This window comes from Apus apus, chromosome 4 (genome assembly GCF_020740795.1).
Source record: "Apus apus isolate bApuApu2 chromosome 4, bApuApu2.pri.cur, whole genome shotgun sequence".
In the NCBI taxonomy this organism is placed as follows: Eukaryota; Metazoa; Chordata; class Aves; order Apodiformes; family Apodidae; genus Apus; species Apus apus.
In genome coordinates, this window is record NC_067285.1 from 44,481,679 (window position 1) to 44,504,968 (window position 23,290).

The 23,290-nt window shown below is 39.7% G+C and overlaps 1 protein-coding gene across 1 annotated transcript in view; it reads left to right on the forward strand.

The window, feature by feature from the left end:
- Positions 1-141: 141 nt before the first annotated feature.
- LARP7 (La ribonucleoprotein 7, transcriptional regulator) overlaps positions 142-23,290 on the forward strand; it is a 27,921-nt gene continuing 4,772 nt past the window's right edge. The window contains exons 1-12 of the mRNA XM_051618725.1: positions 142-274; positions 6,088-6,303; positions 7,642-7,742; positions 7,848-7,931; positions 10,993-11,157; positions 11,745-11,853; positions 13,184-13,555; positions 14,077-14,206; positions 16,760-16,917; positions 17,791-17,909; positions 20,579-20,738; positions 22,996-23,087. Coding sequence (XP_051474685.1) covers positions 6,096-6,303; positions 7,642-7,742; positions 7,848-7,931; positions 10,993-11,157; positions 11,745-11,853; positions 13,184-13,555; positions 14,077-14,206; positions 16,760-16,917; positions 17,791-17,909; positions 20,579-20,738; positions 22,996-23,087 — 1,698 coding nt within the window. The 5' untranslated portion in view covers positions 142-274; positions 6,088-6,095. The remainder of the gene's footprint in view (positions 275-6,087; positions 6,304-7,641; positions 7,743-7,847; positions 7,932-10,992; positions 11,158-11,744; positions 11,854-13,183; positions 13,556-14,076; positions 14,207-16,759; positions 16,918-17,790; positions 17,910-20,578; positions 20,739-22,995; positions 23,088-23,290) is intronic.

Here is a 23,290-nt window from a genome sequence, read left to right on the forward strand (position 1 = left end):
CCCGCCGCCGCCCGTGACGTCACAGCGCCGCGCCGGGCGCGCCCGCCGCCCATGCGCGATCCCGCGCGGCGGGGGCTTTGCTGCCTGCGGGGCCGCGCGTCGCGCCGGGACTGACGGGCCCGGCGGCGGAAGGAGGAGGAGGAAGAGGAGAAGGAGGGGGCAGGGCGCAGGGCCGGGCCGGGCCCGCTGCGGGAGGCGAGGCGAGGCGGCGGGGCCGGGTTCCCTGCGCGGACACTGGCTCTGGCGGGCGCGGCGGCGGCGGCGGCGGCGGGAGGTGAGCGGGGCGCGGCGGGGCCGGCAGGGGGCGCTGCGGGCCGGCAGGGGGCGCTGCGGGCCGGCAGGGGGCGCCGCGGGCCGGCAGGGGGCGCTGGGCGCTACGGGCCGGCAGGGGGCGCTGTCGCGCCCCCCGCCTCCCCCCCCCGGCACCCCGCTCAGGCGCAGTGCGCATGCGCGCCGGGCGGTGGTTGGTCCCCTCAGGTGGGCAGGGAGGGGGACAGGGAAGGGGACAGGCAGGGAAGGAGGCAGAGAAGGGGGCAGGCAGGGAGGGGGACAGGGAAGGGGACAGGCAGGGAAGGAGGCAGGGAAGAGGGCAGGCAGGGAGGGGGACAGGGAAGGGGATAGGCAGGGAAGGAGGCAGGGAAGGGGGCAGGCAGGGAGGGGGACAGGGAAGGGGACAGGCAGGGAAGGAGGCAGGGAAGGGGGCAGGCAGGGAGGGGGACAGGGAAGGGGACAGGCAGGGAAGGAGGCAGGGAAGAGGGCAGGCAGGGAGGGGGACAGGGAAGGGGATAGGCAGGGAAGGAGGCAGGGAAGGGGGCAGGCAGGGAGGGGGACAGGGAAGGGGACAGGCAGGGAAGGAGGCAGGGAAGGGGGCGGGCAGGGAGGGGGACAGGGAAGGGGATAGGCAGGGAAGGAGGCAGGGAAGGGGGCAGGCAGGGAGGGGGACAGGGAAGGGGACAGGCAGGGAAGGAGGCAGGGAAGGGGGCGGGCAGGGAGGGTGACAGGGAAGGGGACAGGCAGGGAAGGGGGCAGGGAGGGTGACAGGGAAGGGGACAGGTAGGGAAGGGGGCAGGGAGGGTGACAGGGAAGGAGGCAGGGAAGGGGACAGGGAAGGGGACAGGCAGGGAGGGTGACAGGGTGACAACCCCGCATGTCGCCCGCGGGAGCTGTCGCTTGGCCCCCTGCCCTGCCCCGCCCTGCCCTCCCCTGCCCCGCCCTGCCCCGCCCTGCCCTCCCCTGCCCCGCCCTGCCCTCCCCTGCCCCGCCCTGCCCTCCCCTGCCCTGCCCTCCCCTGCCCTGCCCTGCCCTGCCCTGCCCCGCCCGGCTGGCTGCCCCCCGTGCCCCATGTCTCCCGGCCTTCCTGAGGTTTTGTTCTCCAAGCGCCCCTCGTCCCTCTCGGCGCGTCCCTGCGGCTCCGCTGGCCCCCCGAGCCTGGCTGGTGAGCTGGGGCCGGCTGGGCTGCCTCCACCTATGGGCAAGAGCTGGCACCTTGGAGGAAGGAGTTCCCAGAAAGGATCCGTCACCAGGGCCGAGGCCTGCAGCGGCCGGTGTCCGTGCGGCTGGCAAGGTTCTCGGCCTTCCTGGGAACCGGGGTTCAGCCGGTGGCTTCACTGACAAAAGGTTAAGGCAGAGCCTGGAAAATGGAGTTCGCACTGTGTTTCCCCTTTGTCTGAAGGCTAAGGGAGGTGGTTCTCCTACAGTGGTGCAGTGCTGCTGGGCTGGGCTGTGTAGTGAGCCTAAGAGGGCAGCAGAATGTCTTGCTGTTGTACCCACCTCTCTTTTCTTCCTGCTGCTTCCCCTTCATCAGCTCTGCTGCTTATTCAGATCCTTAACGAGTTGGTCTAACCCGCTCATCCAGCAGGGAAGGGCCAGAAACCAGCAGCTTCTCACAGAGTTGAACAGGCTTACTCGAGAGTGGGATACTCTGAGGGAGGTCTGTGTACTAAGAGGGCTGGACTGCCCTAGTGTCAATGGACTGTTGGTTCACATAACTTGAATCCATCCAATTTACATTGTTTTGTGCTGCCGGCCTGTGTTTTATTAAAAACCCACTTTCTGCTTCTTGTGATGACAGAGAAAAGGGTAACCATGGCAGGGCAGACATATTGGGGTCTGGAAACAGCCTTAACACCCATCGTTGTCAGGAGGAAGCAAAGCCTTTTCATGAGCACGCTGGTTTTGGGACATCTTTTGAATGCCTTAAATGTAGGTTTGAAATTGTGTGTTGGTTTCATTGTTTAATGTGGGAAGAAAGAAGGAGGTTCTCTGTTTTTAGGTTATAAGGAAAATGTGCTGGTTCCCATGTAGTAACTTCTCTCTCGTCTCTGCTCACTTTCTGTAGAGTGAAGTTCCGGGGCAGGATAGGAACTGAGACCTGTGTGTATATTAGAGTAAGAATACCCAAGGTGGATTACAGAGTGTGTCTTTCTTTGAAAGTAGATTCAGCTTTGCTGAATATTTGCATTTCTTTTGGAGTAGACATCCAGAAGAGGAAGTGTTACCACTGACTATATGGAAACAAGTTCATAGTGTTGTCCCAAAAGCAGGGTCTGTTCCCTGGTGTGCAAGAAGCCAGTCCCCACACAGAGTCGAGATGCTTGCTTTAATATCCAGTTCTGCACAGAAAAGGGAGCAGGGTGGGATTTCACAAAGCAAGCTCAGCTTCCTGAAACACAAGCACTACTTTTATACACAAAAACCTGAGAACGGACTTTTCTCTCTAACATTATTCTATCATACACTATTGGTCAACTGGTTCCTCACTTCCATTTAAAGTGGCAATGCTCAAGATTTTCACTATGCATGCTCAAAGAGTGGGGGGGGCGGGGTTTGTTGATAGCAGGGGTCCCTCTAGCCTGTGGGTGGGTATTTTAAGATTCTGACAGCTCATTAATATATTAATACGGTGATTTCAATTACTCAGTGTTTTTTGCCCCCCCTGAGCTCAAGGCTGTAACCAAGATAAATTGTGGGGAGTGCTCCTTGCCATCCCTTTCATCTGCCCAGCAGGTGTCCTGCAGGCCTGTCTCAAGGCCAGGCTGTTGGCTACTTGGGGCATGTTTTTCTCTTAATTAGACTCGGGTTTTGTCTAATTCTTATAAAATATCACTGTTATCTAGACTATTTTAATTCTGCATGTCCCTTATGCTCTCTTTTATGTGATTTATTTCCCAAATGTGATGTTTATTTTTTCCCCCAGAAATTTTGCTTTTTGTTTTTGCTAACTGACATCAGTAGTATAAAAAGTATTTTTAGTTATTCTCCTCTTGCCTTTCCTCTGGTCCCATTTTGCTATTTTAAAATTCTGGTAGCAAACAAGCCTTTCTATCAACGATTAAGATAAAGGATATTTTGTAACTGGAACCCTGTTTCTTCCAGTCCCTGGAGTTAAATTTTATTATGCTTTCCTAGATGTTTATAATAATAGAAGTTGGGCTTGGAACTTGGCTGTGTACAGATTAGCACCAGCATGCTTAATGTTTGCCTTTTAATGATTATAGATAAATTACTATAGATTTATGTGGACCTGTATTATTTTTCTTTACATTATCTGTGCTTTCTTAAGAGTTCCCTCCCCCTGCATAGCTGCCCCTCTTTTCTTGGTTTCTCTCTTGCACATAGAGCCACTGACTTAATTTCATTTGAGGAAAGCTAAGGGATGACAGCTGTTTTGTTTTAACAGGCCCTGCTTTTGCTTTCTTCTGGTTTCAGTCGTTTATCAGAGTAGTACTTAGACCTTGGCGTTGCAGCTTTCATTGGTAACTTCAGGTTTGCAGGAGTAATTGCGAGTGAAGAGAATGCCAACAAAAAAACCCACGAGTACTAAGAGCTCTTGACATGCTTGCTTATAAACAGTATTTTCTGAAATCCTGGGGTTTAGTCTAGTGTTGTCTCAGGTGTAAGCATTTCACTACTAAATGTAAGATTGTCTTACACACTCTAATAATAGATTTATAGTTGACATGTGCTCTGACTCTGTATTTCCAAGCTCCTCCAAAGTAATTTTCTCCAAGCTTAATTTCTAGAGCAAGTAGCAGACAGTGAGGGGTTTAAGCCCAGAATACAGCTTGCAGCTGTTTTTCTTTAAGCTTGAAGAACTTCTCTCCTGGGAAGGAAGTCCCAAGGCTGACTGACTCGAAATGCATAAAACACTTTAGATGGCTTCTTAAAATACAGCTTTGTTGTACATAAGCCACTCTCATATGTCAGTGTGGTCATTTAATACTGTTCAGCCACTCAAAGTATCCCATAATGATGATCCTTTATCTTTAATGATGCAATTCACTGTAGCCCTCAGCTAAGTCTTACATTGTTCTGCTGATCATTAATAAAAATATCTTGCTGAAGGGCTTGAATGGAGCTTGAACTTCTGCTTCGGTGGGGAGTTTTACCTGGCTTATCTTCTCAAGGTAATCGTTGACCTTTCACTGTCTTCAGTCGTCAGCTCACAGCAGGGAGAGACACCGATATCCGGCTGAGGAAGCCTGATTTGCACAATAATTTGAAGACCATTTCCATTTTTGTCATCCTGTTGTAGAGGTGGGCTTCCTCCCTGATGGCTGCACTCACCTTGGCTCCTGTGCCGCCTTGGCAGAGAGCTGGGAAGTCTTTGATATGGTGATTCCTACGTTAACTACTCAAATTTTGGTGTTAATTTCATTTTGGCAGTGTGGCTTTGTTTTTTCCATGTAAAATAAAGTACTCGGGTGACTGGCAGCTTTCGAGGAGGACTGACTAGTTTAAAGCGAATTGAAATGTGGGGAGGGGGGAAAAGATGAACGGATGCGTTTAAAATGTTTTATATTTTTAAAGGTAAATCGGTACGTTTAAGTCACTTCCCTGTAGTTAGTACCTAGTTCCTAGAGCCCTGATTCTGAGGTTCTGACAGAATTTTGTTTGCCATTAAAAGCAATGGCAGCTGATGAAAGAGCCCTAACTGAAGAAAGGGAAAATGTCTAAGTGATGCACATACTGGTGGCCACAGGGACGTGCAAGTAAGTGTTAGGAGAAAAGGAAGGATGGGAAGATCTTGAATTACAGCTCTTTGATAGAGCCTTGGCAATTGACAAGAGAGATTGGTTTGCATTTTTGACATAAAGACAATTTTTAGAACTTGACTATAACAAGACCTGCCATGAGTATATCAACTAGGTGTCTTAAGTATATCTTTACGTTGTTTTTATTTATAAGGCTTAGTAGTAGGTTCTTCTCATTTGGAAGTGGTACCAGTGTGTGACCTGTTTGCAGCCACTAGTTTTACAATACCTGCCTACTGAGCACGGTCCTTTGGCCGCCCTTTTCACAAGTCTGCTGTATAATCCAGCTGTTTGTTGTTTGGGTTGTGTTGGGTTTTTTTCCAGCTTTGCCTTCGACATAAAAGGGTAGTTTCTGGGTTTTTTGTGTGTTCTTTCTAATGGTTTGTACTGGGAGACAGGGGGAGCGGAGAAGAAATTACCTCATCTTCTTTTCATGTCTAAGAAAATGTGTTTATCGGGAGAGAAATTGCTTTTTAGATTTTGGTTTTGTAGGCTCTCTTTATAAAGTAGCTTGCTTTTCTGGTAACAGGGAAGTTATGTATTATTAAAATACATTGTGACCTGCAAAAGCGTTTTAAAGAATTCCCTTATGTGTATGTATCTTTAAATAGCACTGCTTGTCTGATAACTCGCAGAAGCAATTGGAACTGTGAATCCCATGACTGCTGCCGAAATCCAAAAGCTGCTGTTATGAATCTGTCTAACGTGGAGGGCAGACTGTTCACAAGACATTCTGAATTAACACAATAGTACAAATTTTAAATGAAAAGCCTGTAGTTTGCTACTGATGTGCCTTCAGTGAATCTTTGTGGGTAAAGGGCAGCACTGGGAGCCATGAGACATGAGCTCCAGCTCAGTTTTCACTGCAGAGGTATTTTGTGACCTAATTTTCCTCATCTTCTGTATGCTTTGTGTTTTTCTGTGCTACAAATAATGGATGACACATAGTCTCACGGGGGATGTGTGAAGTTTTTTATGTAATATACAACAAGAATGTTTACTCCTTGAAATAAGAGTATTTTGCTTTTTCTCAAAGGTTATATTTAACTTTCAGTTGACAGAATGACAGGAATGGAGACTGAAACTGCAAGAGACAAAGTCATGGAAGAAGAAAGCACTGAACAGAAAAAGGAGAGAGAGAAAAAGAAGAGGTCAAGGGTTAAACAGGTGCTGGCTGATATAGCCAAACAAGTGGATTTCTGGTTTGGTGATGTTAATCTCCACAAAGATAGATTTCTCCGAGAACAAATAGAAAAGTCCAGAGATGGATGTAAGTTTATATTCAGTATATTTCAGTAAACAGAGGTGTTTAAATTTCTTCTTCACTGTATTGCTGGTGACAGTTACAGATTGTTTTGAGATGCCTGTCTTCTCCTTGGGAAGACAGTAGTTTCATGCTGGAAATCAGTATTAGTATTAGGTACTAGTTTTTAGAAATTATCTTTACTGTTTCTCTTTTCCTTTCTTTTACTACCAGCATCTGCCAGGGTACAAATGACTGTTTGGGAGACCTGATTTCATTTTTTAAAAATTAATCTAACTTTAAGAATAAGCAAACAAATGGGGTCATTTTGCCGTTGGAGGTACAGTACTTGACATGAAGGATAGATATATGTAGAAATTAAACATCACTTTTTTGTGATGAGATATATACTTTTTTGCATGTTCTCTACTCAATTCTGATATATGAAAAACTGTATATTTGCAGGTAGGGTTACTGTAGGTCTCTTTCCTTGAGACGATTTTTGACATGGTTAATTTGACCTCAGAGTAGAAAAAAGAGTTTGATTCTGAAACTATTTGCCAGTTTCTGAAGAAATTAATTTACACATTACCTGCAGTGACTAGTATGTGTTTGCATATGCATAGACTGTCAGTATAATTGCTCAATTAACTGTATTATGACAGATGCACTAGAAGTGTGGTAAAAAAAGAGGTGGTCCTTTTCCATCAAAAGAAAAAAATGCTATTTCCAGAAGTGTTTACTTAATTTTGTCCATATTTGAAGTGTAAATAATTAGTCCAGTTGCACTATGTGTTAAGTGTAGCCTTCTAACTTCTTTGTATAGTCCTCAATTTTGCTGAACTTGGAGCCAGGTTTTTAAAAACGGCCTTCAGAGGAATAAAATTTAGCCTACATTGTCTGGAGATGGTAGAGCTTGGATGTCTCTCATGGTACACAGTTTTCTGTCAAGGTTTTAGCAGCATGACTCATGGCAACTGAAGTGCAAACATGGGCTCTTTTGTGTTGGAAAGACTGAGTTAAACACTTAATTGAGTACTTGAAGGAAACGTTTTCAATGCAAATTGTTTTTGTATTGTAAAACTACATCAGAAAAGGGGTTTTTCTTCCTTTCTTTTTAAAGACAATAGTTATCAGTGAGGAGGTAAAAGAAGAAAATTCCTTCGATAAAGTCTAGCACAAAAGAAAATGAAATACAAGTTTACTTGAAACCGTAATTTTGATGGTAAAAATGTTCTGTAAATCCTTGCAGATTGTTTTACAAAAATACTAGCAGAGTCTTAATATCAGACTAAAACATATTACTAGTGCTTTCTAGATTGTCCGGATTTCATCATCATTTGCACCTTTTTTTTTTATCCCTAGATGTTGACATATCACTTCTTGTTTCTTTCAACAAAATGAAAAAATTGACAACTGATGGAAAACTGATAGCTCGAGCTGTTAAAAGTTCATCTGTTGTGGAGGTATTTAATATTTCCCTGCTGCTGACGCTAGAGTAATAATGGGACAGGGACTGAAGCAGGCAATAATCTTATGGGAAATGTTTCTTTGTTTCTTGTTCCTTTTAGTTGGATTTAGAAGGAACAAGAATCAGACGACGCCAGCCGCTGGGTGAGCAACCGACGGATGTGGATAGTCGCACAGTCTATGTGGTAAGATTGTCCTTGTATATGCCACATGTCTGGCAGAGTGCTTCATTTCTAACTGTGCAAACTTTTTTTTAAAAAAAAAAACTGTCTTGATGTTAACTCTTAAAGAGTGCAAAGCCCACTGTGTGTTGTCTATCACAATCTAATTGCCTGGTAGTATTTATTGAAAAACAACGCAACGGCATAGTTTTACCAGAATTAGAAAACATATTTTCTTTGAGACAGTCATAGATTTAGTACTATAAACGTTTGCATAAATTATAAATGCTAATAGGATCTGATTGTTTTTTTTTTTTATCCTTCAAATGAAGAGGACTTTGGGAGGGAGGGGAATGATGCGTTACAGGTGTACTGAGCTTGTAATGCTAAGGCGCGCAGTGTGGGGCGTCAACGTGCATGTTTAATCGAGTACGTATTTTTTGGCATCAAAAATGTATCTGCATCAATGTTCTTCTTAAGATAGGGAGGGACTGTGCAGGTGGCTTGCTACTGTTGCTTCTGCAAGGTACCTAAGGGATATAAATTAGGCAAAGGCAAGTGAGTGCTGGAAGGGACTGTGGCAAAGGGATGGGTTAGTTTCGTACACTGATGGCTCATATAGCTTAAATTATTTCAAATGCTGAGCAAAGAGCTGCTTCACCTCTTAGTAAGAAAAGGTGCACTTTAGTTTAGCCATTACTGCTATCACTGAGTTTTTCTAGTGAATACCATTAGAGGAGCAACACTGATACAAAGCAATATTTACTAATTATATTAATGGAGTCAAAGCTGCAGAATAATAACTTTATTAGATTTATCAAGCAGGATCTGACTGAATTTGCAAGATAATCTGGGGTACTTTATAATGTACAGTCTGCTTCCAAAACCTGTTACTGGGAGTGCTTCTGGTTTTATAACACACAAACATCATTCTTTCAAAGGCAGAATGTACCTAAATGAGCTAGTCTTAGTTTTAGGGGGCTTTAAAAAAAAACAAACAACAACAAACCACCAAACAAGGAAAAAACAAAGCAAAACACACAAACAGAACAAAAACACCCTCCTAGTAGCACTCTATCCTGTTGCTACCTTGATGCTGAAATGGTTTATTAATTTAAATAAGAGTGCCTTGTGCTGCTGGAAAAACTCCACATTTCAAAATGATATTTCAGATGTGTTGGAGTGAAACAGCTCTATCATGTGTGAAACTCACTCTGTCTCTAAAGAAAGCTTTTCATGGCTAATGTCAGTTTAGGTAGCTCTTAGCAGCTGAATTAGTGATTTCAAGCAGGCACCAAGCTTTCTGTGATGAAAATACATAATTATGCCATAATGCCAGCCCATCCAGATAAAGATAGGCTGGATTACTCTGATCATTACATTAATTAACAAAAACCCAGAAAAGGTTATTAGTTTTTTTTAAGTACAATTTGCCAATCCTAGTATTTCCCTAACATGATTTACAGGGTCTGCTTAGAACTTTGCAAATAATTTGTCTATATCACTTCTGGAAAAGATATTCCAAATGTAATGAGGTACATAGACTGGATGTAGCTTAAATACATAAGTAAATGGTTTTTGATTTTTAACTTTTCTGTAAGACCAAAACAGATAACTTAGGCGTTTTGTACGTTTTTTTTAATTAATAGTTATTTTATTTAGAGAATCTGTCGCAACCTGTTACCGTTTTATTGCTAACAAAAAGGGTTTGGTTTTTTCCTTGTTAAAGACGAGTGCTTGAGGTGTCTGCACACAAAGAGCCATTACAGGAATGTTAAGCCATGGTAAATGACTGGGGGGTAGCAGTAGGGGGTAGCAGAAGTGTTCTTAAGTGTTGTTTAGTTTCATTCTGCAGTAGGTGAAAGAGATACTTCTGTGTTGGATTAATACAAAGCTTACAGTTGAAGCCTCCACTATGAAGAATTGTCTCAAACAGTAGTATGTTTTCTGTATTTATGCAGGAAGTCCAAACTTCATGTCTGAACTGAGAACTGAAACGTAAAGATCTTTTCTTTAAGGAATAGTAACTTCATGACTTTATATTTTTTTACAATGTCATTTAATTTAAGGGAACCTTTCATTAAATTTCTCTGTAATAAGATTAAGGTTAGTGACTTGTTTGATACTTTAACATAAACTACAATTTGATATACACTATTATTTCGTGCTGGTCTTATAATGTTTTTAAAGCATCAAGTAACTGGCTTTTCAACTTTATACCAAACCATAATGAAACATTTTTCGCAGGCAGGCAAAATTAATGCAAAAACAATTTCCTACCTGAGTGTGATAAATAATTAGGAAAACCTTTTAGTGCAGTGACTTGTCTTCAAAAAAATGAAGTATTGCTGACTCTCCGTTGTTATTCAGGCATGAATTGGATAGTACAGTTTTAAAATGTTCAGTTGGGTCCATTTAGAAATACATATGAAACGGTTTCTCTTCGATCAGTGAAAGGAAATGCTTAGGAGCTGAGACATAATATCTCCAAGCTGGTACAATGTGTTTCTATGTTAAAGAAGTTTATAGTAATAAAAATTGGACAGTTTTATCATCCAAGAAGCTGGCTAAAAGTTTCTGCTGCATTGGATCAAGTAGGCTGTAAGTGTTAACCATTAAGCTTTAGAATGTCAGCTACTGGCAGGAATTTATCAGTTTGAGTAGTCGCTCCTTACTGACCTAGAAGAATTTCTGTGATACCTGGATTACCAACAATTAAAAAAAAATAAAATCCCTCTGCTTTGCAGTGGGTATTTTGAGACAGTGCAGAATTATGTTTGCTTGAAGATCTTAAATGTATGAAGATGTTTCATGTTGCAAAGATGCAGCTGTAGGTGGGGTCTGGCATCTGTCACAGGAAGAAGATAAACATCCAGATACAATGTATAATATATTTGTTATAGGTGTATGAAACTATATGAGAACTATATGAATACCTGCTAAAATAAAAAAAAATTCTCAACGTTGTCAAATCAAATTTAGATTTATGTTGTTGTGTCTTTTTTCATTAGAAGATGCAGTAAACCATGTGATACAATGGTCATGCAGCAGTGAGAAAATGACATTTCTTTCTTATCTTTTTTAGGAGCTGCTTCCCAAAAATGTCAATCACAGTTGGATTGAACGGGTGTTTGGGAAGTGTGGTAATGTAGTGTACATCAGTATACCCCGGTACAGAACTACTGGTGATCCAAAGGGATTTGCTTTTGTTGAATTTGAAACTAAAGAGCAAGCAGAGAAAGCTATTGAGGTAAGTAATGGTGTCTCTGGTCTGTTAACATTCTTCCTGATGGTCACTTTGTGGTATGAATGGTGCAGTCTTTTACTGTAGTTCACATACTGAATCTCAAGAGCAATTCCTAAAATACCATCATTAAACTTAGCAGGCGTTGTCTTCCTGTCTCCTACCCTCAGACCTCCAGTTAGTTCCCCAAGTCTTTAAAAGTGTAATTCTGTTAATAACCTGGAGATTTTATAGAAGCATAGTGGGTATTTAGGTATGACAAGTATACCTCATTTTCTGTATTTAAATGTGATTTGAAAGTTCAAAAACATTTGTTTCATTATCATAGTGGTAACAGATGCATAAAGATACCCTACTAATAATGTGAAATCAAGCAAGCTCTACACTTTAAACACAAACTCCAACAAACAACCAAAAATCCACAAAAACCACCACAGCACTGAAAGTACTGAGAGAGCAATGTGTACCTCTGGAGTCATGAGGGACTACATTCTCAAATGAACATAGGACTGTTGCTTTTAGTTTGATTAATTATTTAAAACAGAAAATAGAACTTTTAGTAATGATTTTTGGATTTTAATTTTTTTATTAAGTTTTTGAATAATCCACCAGAAGAAGCGCCTCGGAAACCTGGGATTTTCCCCAAAACAGTGAAGAACAAGCCTGTTCCTACACTGAATACAAGTAACAGCAGTGTAGTAGGTAAGTGTTACTGAGTTACTGGGATCAAGAAAGAAACTGCCTTTTTTTTTTTTCTCCCCTGCTTGATCAAGGACTTAATTTCTTTTTCCTTCTGTTGCTGCCACCATTTGTTCTTACACTGGCAGAGCAGCTTTCAGACTGTACAATAAATCATTATCTAAGCATTTTGCCTTAGTAAAACAATTTTGGCTTGGATAGTTTTAAAAATATTTTGTGTCTAAGGCAAAGATAAAGACATAAGAGCAAAAATGTACTTAAATGTTAGCACTGTTCAGATGAGCTTGTGATCGTCAGACCTACTTCAGAACAAACCCTGTGGTTTTTTATTCTCTCTGCTGAAACTTTGTGACAGAACAGTGGCTTTTCCCTTTCTTCCTCTTTGGAACTCTTGCTATTTGAGCACAGCAGTCTTATAGCAGAATGAACTTTTTATAGCATACTTACAGTTCTGTAATTACTCATATGAACCTGGAAGATATTGCTGAGAAGGGAATCCTGAATTCACAGTTGAGCATATTTCCAATAACTACAATCTACTGTAATTTACAAAGCAGCATCAAAGGATTATGTTGCAGCTTTGATCACCAAAGCATTTTTCCTCATTTCTGATGATATAATATTTTCCAGACTTCATACATGCTTCCATCTTTTTCATTGCCATATCACTAACATTACTGATACTTGTTACATCAGTGACTACTAGGATAAAAAAATTCCAAGAAAGCCTATGCTTTTTTAACCCACTTTAGATACTTCCTGCTGTTTCATACTGCATCCTGCCTGTTATAACTTTGAAGCAAGTAGACAGTATTGAAAATACTATTTTTTTTTTCAGATGTGTAAACATTATTTAATTGAGTAAACAAAGATTTCTTCATTGCATAAATAGTATGATATATTCATTGGGCTAAGTATCTCCTCTTCTTGGAATACAAATCTGCAGTCTTTTTATTTTCTTGTTTGGCCTGGAAGGAGGAAGGCATCTCTTCCCAAAAGACAAGTGATAGCATAACAAAATGTGCATTTGTTAAGAAACAAATAAGTCTTATCTCCTTTCTTTTTAATTTGAGAGTAACTACTTCTGGAATCCTGTAGTCAAGCTATCCTTGTGAGCCAGAAGTCTTTCTTACTTTGTGAGACTGAGTCTTATCTGTTTTTTTCTTCTATTTAAAATGCTTAGGAAGAACTTTGGGACAATGTACAGCATCTTTCCTGTCAGCTCTCATTTAACATCCCAGATGACATGCAGTATTGTGACTGTTTACGTAGCTCAGTTAATCTAATTAGTTTTTACTCATTGGCAATTTTAAATATTGTATTTTTAATACAGAAGAGAAGAAAAAGAAGAAAAAAAAGAAATCCAAAATCAAGAAAGAGAGCAATGTACAGGCAGCTGCAGAAACAAAGGAATCTAACACGAACACTACAACAGAACAAGTACCCAAATCAAAAAGACACAGGACTTCATCAGAATGTTCAGAAATGGAAGGAACCGAGACTCATAAGCAGACCTCAAAGAGAGAGAAAAGAAAATGGGATAGAACAGAAAGCTCAGAGGTACCTTGGGAAAGCAGGCCGGGAAAGAGAAAAAGAACCAGCTCTGGAGATGGTGAGACATCAACTCCAAAAGTCAAAAAAACTGATCAAAAGGATGGAGTTCATCCTGCAAAAGAAACAACAGAAGCTCCAAAAGACTCCAATGGTAAAGTTTGTTTTTACTGTTTTCATGGTTTACATGAATGAAATCAAATGGCAGATCTGTCTCTTATAGATCAGAAGTGGTAGGCTTAGTAGTGAAAGGTATAGATAAGGAAACTACATTCCTTGCAATTGAAATTATAATCTGTGTCACACAAATGTGTGACTTGGGAAGGTTAAGAGCTTTAGCAGTGAAACACTCGGACACAATATCTGTCTTTAAAACCTTTATTGGTTTAAGGGTTATTCTGCTTGGGTCGATACTGGAGGCATAACAAGGTCATTTTAGGTGTATGTGCTGTTCCTTGCAGTTAAATTTAAACGTGGTGATGAGTCATTATTCCAAGGAGATAAAGATGCATAGAGAATAGGAAAGAACTTCAGTGAAGTTAGCCTAGGCAAATGGAGATAAGTGAAAAATAAAAAGATGGCCTAAAGTTGTTGGGGTGGTGGACTTAAGTTTTTTGGAAATAATCTAAATTTAATGTTAAAGTTAACAGTTTTCATTTGCAATAATATACGTAGACATTTCTGCAGAAGAAGACAAAGATAAAAAGGACACATCCCTTTCAAAATCAAAAAGGAAACACAAGAAAAAACACAAAGAAAGGCACAAAATGGGTGAAGAAGTCATTCCACTCCGAGTACTGTCCAAGTAAGTAATGTGACTCAACTATTCCATTTAATTGAAGATTTTTCTTAGTACGTGATAGGTGAGGACCAAATTCCACGTAATGGACACACAAAAATTGCTAAAAAGGAAATGTCTATAGTACTGCACCCGAGGAGAACAAAGGCTAACAATCCCATCTTGTTCAATTTGATGACCACTAGATCAGTGTTGGGCATAAGCCGAGTCATGTCTTGTTTGTTAAATAATTGCTTTAATCAGTTCTCACTGTGTGTAATGCAATCCTGTTTTTTTTTGTAGTTTAAACTGCAAAATGCTGAGTGTTTCTTTAGCCTATTGGTAGTTTATTATACAGGAATTTTAAACGTGGATTTATTATAAGTGTTTAGGGAAGTTCATAAAAACAAACAAATGGAAAAAGTCGTTTCAGTGCTTATACAACCTTTGGATTCTTTTAAGTATTTTATTTATGTATGTCTGACAGTCCATCACCATTGCTAAAGTGCAATTCCAATTTAAATTATACAGAGTTGCATATTAGCAACAGTATTAGCCTGTAGCCGAAAGTGATCCAAGTACCTGGGTTGTTAAGTCGGACTTAAATTCTGCTTACCATACTTCCACCTCTAACAGTAACTGCAAATAACTTTGTTCCAGAAATGTTCATGCTGTATTGGGCTGTTAGGAGTCACCACAACTAAAACATGGAAGCACTTACTTTTTAGACATTCAGCAAGTACCTCCCATGTTAAAGTAGAGGGGATCCTTTCTGTCGTGTATCAAAACTGGGCTTTTGTTCCACGCAGACACGTGCAGTACAAATACATCTTTGGTTTCCGTATCTGATCCGATAGAAAAGGGAAGTGTTTTCAGGCGAGGAAAAAAAGGATTCACCACCACTAAAACATGGAAGCACTTACTATTCTGGATCAAAGCAAGTACATCCACATTTAAGTTGTGGGGGTCCTTACATGCAGACTAATAAGAAATAAAAAACCCAAAAGCATAGAATATACAGACTTCTGAAACTGCATTAAAATACACGTATATTACTGTAAATAAGCCACTGTAGCCTGTTTCTAGGATTGCGTTTAAGAATATTAGGATCCACCTCCACTGAAACATGGAAGCACTTACTTTTTTAGGCAGCAGGTACCTCCATGTTAAAGCGAAGGGAGTCCTTTAAATTTCTACAGTGGCTCCAGATTTTAAAAACATACAGGACAATGTTTTCCATTCTTGTTCAAGAAGCATGTCTTCATCTGGTTACGGCCACAGCTCTTCATTTCTTTTTTCCATTTTTAAAAACTCTTGCGACTGAAGTGAAGACGATAAAATCCTGGGTGGTGGATCAGTATTGCGGTCAGGATTCACCTCTACTTAAACATGGAAGCACTTACTTTTTTAAAATCACAGAAAGCACCTCCATGTTAAAGTAAAAGGGGTCCACAGAAAACGGCAGTTACCGTCGAAGATTATCCTTTTCCACCGAGATTCTGCGTGTCCTACATCAATACAGAGTAAGATTTAAAAATTTTAGTTGGAAAGGAGAAGACGAGACAGTTTTAAAAGAGAATGAGCGTTGCATATACTTGCCTAATTCACTCCCCGCGTTCTTCTCTCCAAGTGAAGTTAACAAGTTCTTCCTTCAGCTTGTATTTATACCATACCTTGCTAGGGAATGGTGTGGCCTTTTTATCTCCAAGAATCATTACGTGAGTCTTTTGTTATTTTAATGTCCTTGCTCTGGTGAGAATGTATGATCCTGGGTGAGTCTGGATGCTTTTTTTGAAGTATACAGTTGTCAATGTTAACAGCTAAAACCATTACCACAAGATATCCTCCTCTTTAAAAATCCTCTATCAGCTTGTTTGATAGCACAGATTAGGGTAACAATGAGTCGTTCTCACAGTGGCACTATAGGCATTGTGTTTCTGTGGAGCAAAGCTCTAGCTGTTTGCAGAAACATCTCCATGTTAAATGTATGTAAATATATAAACTGCTTCCATGTGGTGGTATTTTTTAACCAAAATGCATTTGAATAGTAAGGAATGTTCTTATCTCAGTAGGTTTTTTGGTGAGTTTAACCAGTTGTTGTTTTTCCATCAATGATTTTTCTAGAGACTAAATGACTGATTCTTAATATAGTAACACAGGAATGGGTTCACTGAACTAATTCAGTGAATTCAGAGTTCACTGTCTCTGAATTAACTCTGAATTTAGTGCCTATGCTCTGTATAGTTCCAGTAGAAAACAGTTTACCTAACTGTTCTCTATTTTTTCTAAATGTTTTTTTTTTTAAAAAAAAAAACGGGAGTTAGTCTATTTGAGTGACAGATTGATCTTGTTGCAGCTTGCCTGGAATATTAAAAGCTAAAGCAAAACAATTAAAAATGCCGATATTGACAAAACTTAATGTAACCTAAATGGAGGGAGATCTCTGATGGTAAGCAAGGTCTGCACTGCTCAGCAAGTTCAGCTTAAGCTGCTTGTGAACTGTTCTTTCTTATCACTGAGATTCTAAACATTATTTCTTTGTCTACAACTGACATCCTATGCCTGCATTGCTGATTGTAGGACTGAATGGATGGATTTGAAGCAAGAATATTTGGCCCTTCAAAAAGCTAGTATGGCTTCCTTGAAGAAGACAATGTCTCAAATCAAGCCTGAGCCTGTGGGAGAGATGGAAACTGAGTCTTCTGGACAAAAAAAGCCTAAATCTGAAAATGACAAATGTAATCCTGCTTGCTATTTTATCTTGTTTTATTCTTTATTCTAGTACACAAACAAGTGATTTAAGACACTGGTCCTCCAGAAACACTGCAGAGTGGTTTTGTATTCTGTACTGCTTTCTCTGAATGACAAATATTAAAAGCAGCCTCCCCTCATTTAGATAAATTTGGTACTAAGTAATTTAATAAGTAAAGACTAAACAAGTAACTTTAGCATATTCCAGTAGCACTTCTTAATCTTAAGAATCTTTTTAGGAAATTGTCATTACAAAAACATCAGGTAAATCAAGAATCAGCTTTTTTGATGTTGGAACTTGGCCCTGATTTTGCTTACACTTAGCTATACTTGCAGTGATTTAACAAAACATTAACACTGCTTTTGGGTTTAATCCAGCTTTATGGTTGAAAGTACCTTTTAAATTATGTCCTCTTAGTTAAATTTCTGTATTTTTCGTGGGTGGAATTGGTCTTTTTTGCTCTGGATGCTCTGTGCTTCACTTAACTTAAATACTGACACTTGAATGCCTCTCTGCTTAGTTTTAATCACTCTAGAACTGAGGGTTCCAGTATAATTGATATTCTGTTTATTATAGTTAAATCTCATAAGGAGACCCTGTAGGCTGTAAAAACTTAGATAAGACTTTTTTGGAGCTGTTTTCTTTTTCTCTCTTTTAATTCACATTGACTACCTTATGAACAGCTTTGATCCTAGATTTAAAAAAACCCTCTTAATCTCCAGTTGCAATGATGATGCCTCTTGCTTCACTTCCTGGGTGCATCACTTTGCTTATGTGTTTTCATAGCATCTTTAGTTTGTCAAACTAATAAAGGTAAAACTTTTTCTTATTTTTCCTCCTCTTTTTAAAAATTGTCCAGCCACCAGTGAAGATTCTGTCTGTCCTGCCAAGGCCAACACAATGGGCCCCCAGTTCGTGAGTGGAGTAATTGTGAAGATCATTAGCACTGAGCCCCTGCCGAGCAGGAAGCGGATCAAGGTAATGCCTTTGTAACCTCAGGGTAGCTGTTAGCCTTTCCTCTTACAGTGCCCCCCGAATGTTTGAATATGGAATGCCATTTAAGTAAGTCTCACTGATTTATTTTTTCTTTGTTTGGCCAGTAGCTACGTACAGATTCTTCTCCAGTACCTGTGAATGGCAGATTTTACAACAGCAAAATAGGGTCAAGAGGATGTTTCAAAGCAAAAATTAGCTTTTAGAGTGCTTCAAGCAATGTTAAGTTGAATGAAAATAATGACAAAAATAAATAATGCTCTAGAGGACGAGTAGTTCTTTCCAGTTTAAAAAGAGAAGCCGAAGACATAAAGTGGGTGCAGTTTTCTGTGTTTGCCATCGTGCCAGTCATTCTGGCACAATTTAGATCCAGAAATCTGTAACAGTGTACCTGGGGTTTTACCATTGACAGGAATTTGAGGGCAAGAAAGTGCTCCCTGCATAAGAATACAGTGTTGGGTTTTTTTCAGAAAGAAGTTCACAATTACAAAAACTCCAGTTCAGCAGAACTTGTGCAGTGATACATTTGTTAATTTTTTTCAGTTTTGCCCTTCTAGCAAGTACTCTTTTTTTTTTTTTCCTCAATTTTAAAACAGTGGTTACACTACCTTAAATTTGCTTTACATTCTTATATGGAAGTTATACGTTAAATACAGTTATTTTCTTGTAAGAAAAATTGCTGGTTTAAGCTACGTCCTTTTGAAATGAACATACTACAAGTTTTCCAAAGCAAATAACAGGCTTTTTCCAGATACTGATTTTACCATGGCTGTGACACAGGACATTTTCTTTAACAAATCACACTTTTGGATTAATAAGTACTGGAAAGAATTTGAACAACTTTAAGTTAGGTTTAAATAAATATTCAAACTGCTTGGGACAATGAGAGAATGGTTCAAAATGCAAGTTTGAGATGACTTCCCAGACTATCTGTATTTGTAACTGAGGAGTCCTCTAGAGTCACAGGCTGCTTGCAGGTGTGAAGTTTTGTGTGTGCTGCAATCTAAGGAAGATGAAATGTCTCTCTCCCTGAAAACAAACTGATGGTGGGGTTTCAACTTAAATCAGCCTTATCTGCCTGGGTATATTTGTAGGCAGTTGTCTGAGTGCTGGAGACACTGAGAGAAGGTAGTAGTTGTCACCCTGACGTTTGAGGGCCCCTTTGACTGCAGTGTATGCACCTTACTGAATTCAATTTCTGTCACAACTAACAGATTGTGATCAGGAGGTAAGCTTAGTATTCCCACAATAGCTGAAAACAAACTTAGTTTTGTATTTCCAGGTATTCCCAGTTCCTCTCTTGGTTTAGTTTTAGGGAAGTGTTTCAGGGGAAACTAATGTTTCCTTAAAGTAAAGGGGGACAAAATAAGATTAGGGCAGTGTTTGCTGTTACTAATCATGTCTTTGGTTCCCGTAATAAGTCGATAGGCAAAATATTTTACAAAATGTTAATGATCAAATAGGTGAGGTTTTTAGGGAGACATGTAATTGCAGGATACACTGGATTTGGAAGAATCAGTAAACTTCAAGGTGCACCAGCTTTTTTTCGGGTCGGCAGTGGAATCTGCAAACTGTACTCGATGCTCACTGGATTTTTCTGGCCACTCTTCAACAAAACCTTGCCTGAACTGTCATATCTACAGCGAACACTGTCACAAAGCAATGCCTCTAGGGTTTTTTCCTTCATAAACTTCCAGAATTGATTTCTATTTCTGATCATATGGCAGGCTTAATTACTTTAACACACTGGAAAGGTCTTTGTAGAGTATCTTTTAATATTCGTATGATGTTTACATTTTTTTACTTACTTCCATATTCTGCTAGAAAGGTGCTTCTCAGGGTTCATAACATTTGCCAACTCCACTAAACTGTTTGAGTCTTTGTCGTTTTCCATGTCAGCATGTCTTTGGGATACAAGAATTACGAGTGGAACTTAGCTTTGGCTGGCTTTCAAATGATCTCCACAGTATTGGCACTTAAGTTTTTCTTGAAAGCTGCCCCTGATAGTGGAGGGTTAAAAGGAGTGTGTTAATTCTTCAGTAGCAGCATCTTACTTGAGCTGCCTGCTGTGAACAAAATTGACTAGGAATGTGTGGTCTCAGTTAATTTCCCTAACAGCAGGTATTGCAAGTACTCTTCATCTGAAAGAGCCTGTCTTGAGTCTTCTTCCTTCAGCTGTTAGTGAAATTTTCAGGCAGAGGTCACTTCATAAAGAGACGAAGGGTTGGTTTACTACTGCTCATTTCTCAAATAATCTGCAATGATTGAGCTTGACTTCATATCTTTCATGAATAGAGTTAAGTTAGGTGTTTCTGTTGGACCAACACATCAATGTTATGGTACACAAATAATTTTTCTTTTAAAAAAAAAAAGTCCATACAGGGACAGTGTTGAAATAAATGGATAATAACTTCTGCTCCATTTGTTAAAATATTCTTATGCAAGGAAATAACATCTGAAGAATTTCTGCTTTAAATTGTCCTTGGAGGACAGGATGAGAGAAAAATAGATGTTGCTTAGAAAAATACATTAATTCAAAGCTATAATGTCAGTGGCCTACAAATTGAATGGTCACAAAGTCACTCTTTGAATGTTCTTTTTTTTTTCTTTCAAAGTCTGCTTTATGACCTGTGTTTTCTCTCATGCTTTGATAGGATGCTCTGGCAGTGCTGGCTGATGTTGCCTATGTTGACATGCTGAAGGGAGACACAGAATGTCACGTCCGTTTTAAAACTCCTGAGGATGCACAGATTGTCCTGAAATCATACAAAGAAATACAGATCAAAAACAACTGGAAATTCGAAGTTCTCACTGGTAAGGCTTCTTTTTTAATGGTAGTACAGAAGAAGAGTTAAGTACTGTGAAAAGAATTGCATTTCATGGTAACTTTATGGGTATACTTAGGTATCTTGGTAGCTGGGGAAATGACTGCATTTATTTATTTTTTGTGAGTCTTCTCATTTTGCTTTTATAGTGAAATTGTAAGGGTTTTTATGCCACTGTTCAGAGCGTAATAATGTTTTTGCTTGCTTTTATCAACTTAATTCTCTTGAGATGGATTTATATCAATTATAGTGGCAATGGACTGTAGAACTTGACCTTTCAGCTTTAGGAATATAATATTCTGATCGTGCAAGAGAATTGTCAAATGAAGATTTCCTTCAACTTACTGAACTTATGTCTAAAGAAACAGGAGAAGGATTTAACAGCATGGATATACTTACAGTGCTTTTAGCCACTTGCCTTCTAATTAGTCTCTGTTTTTTCAGGAAGTTCAGTAACTTATGCCAAAGTAATGACTTTTTAAAAATTCTATTTACACTAAAATTTTTACTGGTTTACTTTGGAACTTTATCCTAATGTTTGTGTTGTTGTTTTTTCTGAAATTATTCTGCTGTTTTAAATTCTTATCTTGTATGACATTGGACTAGTCTTCCAAGAATGTAGAAACCTCTTTATGGTAATGAGGAGTAGAGGAAGGGACAGGAGGGAAGTCTATCAAACTTTGTTACTGTATTCGTAAAACTTTTAAATTTTAAACACACACTAAAAGTAAAAAATCTGCAAAAAACCCCAAGAATATCTACATGAGTTTTTTTTCATCTCTGTATTTAAATATTTTAACACACTCCTGCACAGATTCTCACATAGGTCCCAGTTCCATGCATGCAGGGATGTAAACTCCCATAAATGGCAGTTCAGGATTGCACAAAGAAGAGCTGTAATGGAAACATTAACCTTCATGATAAAATCAAAGTAATTAAAGTTTGAGACTCACTGCATGCTGCCAATGTCATTTGGTGATAGATTTATCTCCATTGTGTTCCGTGTTCAAGAGATCCAGAAATATTTCACAGAAAAGTGTATTTGTCTCTGGTTTTGTATCCTTACATAGAAGAGTATGCAAGTAAATTAGGATTAAGTATGGCATTGTTTTTTTAACCTGCTTCATTGAAATGAGAATGGAAAGGCTTCTAAAGAACACTGAAGTGACTCAGATTTAAGTTTTTCTTAGTGGCATTGGGTGCATACAGAGAATAAGATTAAGAAGAGAATCTGTAATGCTCCCTACTACAGAGACTAAAGCTTTCCCAGTACTATTTTTACTTTTCAGAGCTGAACTTTGACTAAACGTCTTCAGCTCTTAATCTGACAAGATAATTAATATCTATAGTAATGTTTAGATGTCAATGTGATCGAATGTATAAATAATATCTGTGTGCAAAATTTGTTCTCAGAGTTACTAATTCCATAACTTTAGTGGTATCTTTTTCCAAGATGACTTGGAAATTTCTCTGTAATTGAAGATTTTTCATGAGACTACAACATTACATCACAGAATTCCCATCATGATGCACAAATGAGGGGAAACAGTGGTGAACTGCTGCTTATTTCAAAATAGCTGCTAAAAAAATATGCCAATTATTTCTTCTCATATTCCCCCCATGTTAAAGTGTCATTAACTGCCCCTGAAGTCCCCAGAGTTTGCTTCTAACGATGCTTTTGATGAAACAACATAAGCTCAGTCACTCTTACAATATTTTTTTTCTGTTTGATAGTTGTTTAACATTAGTCAGAGACTGAGTACATCAGTAAATCAAAGAGCCTCTGAGTGCTATGGTGAAACTTTAGCTATAACTGAGTTCCTTCTGCTAATTACATGTAGATAAGTGTTTGCATATTTCCTCAGTTTCTTTTTGCTAAGTTTGGAAAACTCCTTGCTCAGGAAAACTTTGTTAGATACCTTGGCAATCCAGTCCTAAAGTTAACGTGTAGGACCTTGATTCAGATCCTCTCCAGCTCATACAGAGACCTGGATGTCAGCCTGAAGCCTCTTTGGACAAAGTTTTTGTTCTCTTTGTTCCCCTCAGTGTGTCTTGCAAGGCTGTATGACTTCTCTGCCTATGAAATCTAACACCAATAGAAAAATACTTGTTAGGTTTTCCTAACAGGTATTTTGACATGTTTGCCTGAGTTAGAAAAGGTTCCTTCTCATCACAGCTGAAAACACCACATCCATTTGTATTGAATACTTTTACTCGTGTGCTGTCATGTTAATTTGTTTTTCAAGGTGATCATGAACAACGTTACTGGCAGAAGATTTTAGTGGACAGACAAGCTAAACTTAACCAGCCTCGAGAAAAGAAGCGGGGTACTGAGAAGGTAATCTGCAAGTCAGGTTTTTTTCCTGTACAGCTGTGGTTGAAAATACAGCTTTTGTTTCTATGGAGGTCTAAATGTTGTGATGCTTTAACGTTTGGCTCTGCATTTAATCTGGTTAAATCACTTTAAACTGGCTTTGCAGCAGGGTTTTACAGCCACATGACAGAGAATGGGTGGCTGACCTAGTCCAGTTGCCAAATGCA